Source organism: Triticum dicoccoides, unplaced genomic scaffold (assembly GCF_002162155.2).
Source record: "Triticum dicoccoides isolate Atlit2015 ecotype Zavitan unplaced genomic scaffold, WEW_v2.0 scaffold162117, whole genome shotgun sequence".
Taxonomy (NCBI): Eukaryota; Viridiplantae; Streptophyta; class Magnoliopsida; order Poales; family Poaceae; genus Triticum; species Triticum dicoccoides.
The window spans coordinates 1-1256 of NW_021215996.1; the positions used below are offsets into that span (position 1 = coordinate 1).

The 1256-nt window shown below is 39.2% G+C and overlaps 1 protein-coding gene across 1 annotated transcript; it reads left to right on the forward strand.

The window, feature by feature from the left end:
• Window positions 1–7: 7 nt before the first annotated feature.
• LOC119344289 (sodium/hydrogen exchanger 8-like) lies at window positions 8–1251 on the forward strand (the record flags this gene model as incomplete). The annotated part of the gene is made up of 5 exons (XM_037614793.1): window positions 8–91; window positions 210–394; window positions 520–570; window positions 634–741; window positions 1213–1251. Coding segments are annotated over exons 2-5 (339 nt in total), but the record flags the coding sequence as incomplete, so codon positions are not given.
• Between the last annotated feature and the right edge of the window lie 5 nt (window positions 1252–1256).

Here is a 1256-nt window from a genome sequence, read left to right on the forward strand (position 1 = left end):
GGCGATGGCGAGGGGGAGGAAGGGAGAGGGAGGGGGCGGCGGTGAGGGTTAGGGTTGGCCTCCGGATTGCCTCGCGGGAGGTGACGTGGAGGTGAGTTGGTCTCTTCCTTACCAATTCCTCGCTTTTTCTCCTCCTATATGTAGCATGTTATACAATCATCGGGGAATTCAGTAAACCTACTCATTCCGTTTATCGCTTGCTCTTTCAGGCACTTCATGGGGGTTTCTTCTTCTGCTCTATTTCTATGTACAAATGGCACGGGCTGCAGTTGTCGGTGCTCTGTATCTTTTGTTGCGCTACTTTGGGTATGGTTTGGACTTAAAAGAAGCCATAATTATTGTTTGGTCTGGGCTGCGAGGTGCTGTTTCCCTATCATTAGCGCTGTCTGTTAAAGTAAGTTATATTCATGCACCACTTGACCATCTCATTTGTCTCTTATTATCACTATATTAGTCTACTTTTGTTCAAAAAATTAATCTATGATAATAATTTGAGGTTACTGGGTTACTTTTTACCAGCGTGCTAGTGATACAGCTCAACCTTTTCTGAAACCAGAAGTCGGAACAATGGTAGGTTAGTTTTTCCTGACAAAATACAAAATCAGAAAATTTAATTTGAGCATCTTTTTGTAGTTTGTGTTCTTCACTGGCGGCATCGTGTTTCTGACACTAATATTGAATGGTTCTACCACACAATTTTTGTTGCACGCACTTGGTATGGACAACCTGTCAGTAACAAAGGTTAGCTTTACAAATTACAAGTTTCATCTGTGGTTTTTTTTAACCTTGGAGTTAAAGAATTTGCTTTTCTGTGTGCTAATAAGAAATCTTTTGACTCCTCTTTCATTTCCCTTAGATTAATTAGTAAATAGGAAGATTATATAGTGTGATTGTTACACATATTTTATTTCTGTGCCTATGAGTTCAGGGTTGGTGGATTAGCATCTTACATAACCATGGCATAAAAATGATTAATTTCTCTTTCAGTTGAACCTATTTGTAAGTCCAAAAGGTGTTCTGAGCCTTGCTTGCTATTTAGTTAGACCTCTTCATCCAGCAACTCCGAGGAGTAGGTTTTGTGTGACTGATACCTTGTTGCTTCCAGAAATATTAGTACTTTATCGTTTCACATGTGATTGATGATATGTATGTAGTATAGTAATGTTCTGCTCAGGCTCGGCATAAAATTATATTCTGATTACTGGTGCACAGCTTCGCATGTTGAATTATACTAGACATGAAATTCTAAACAATAC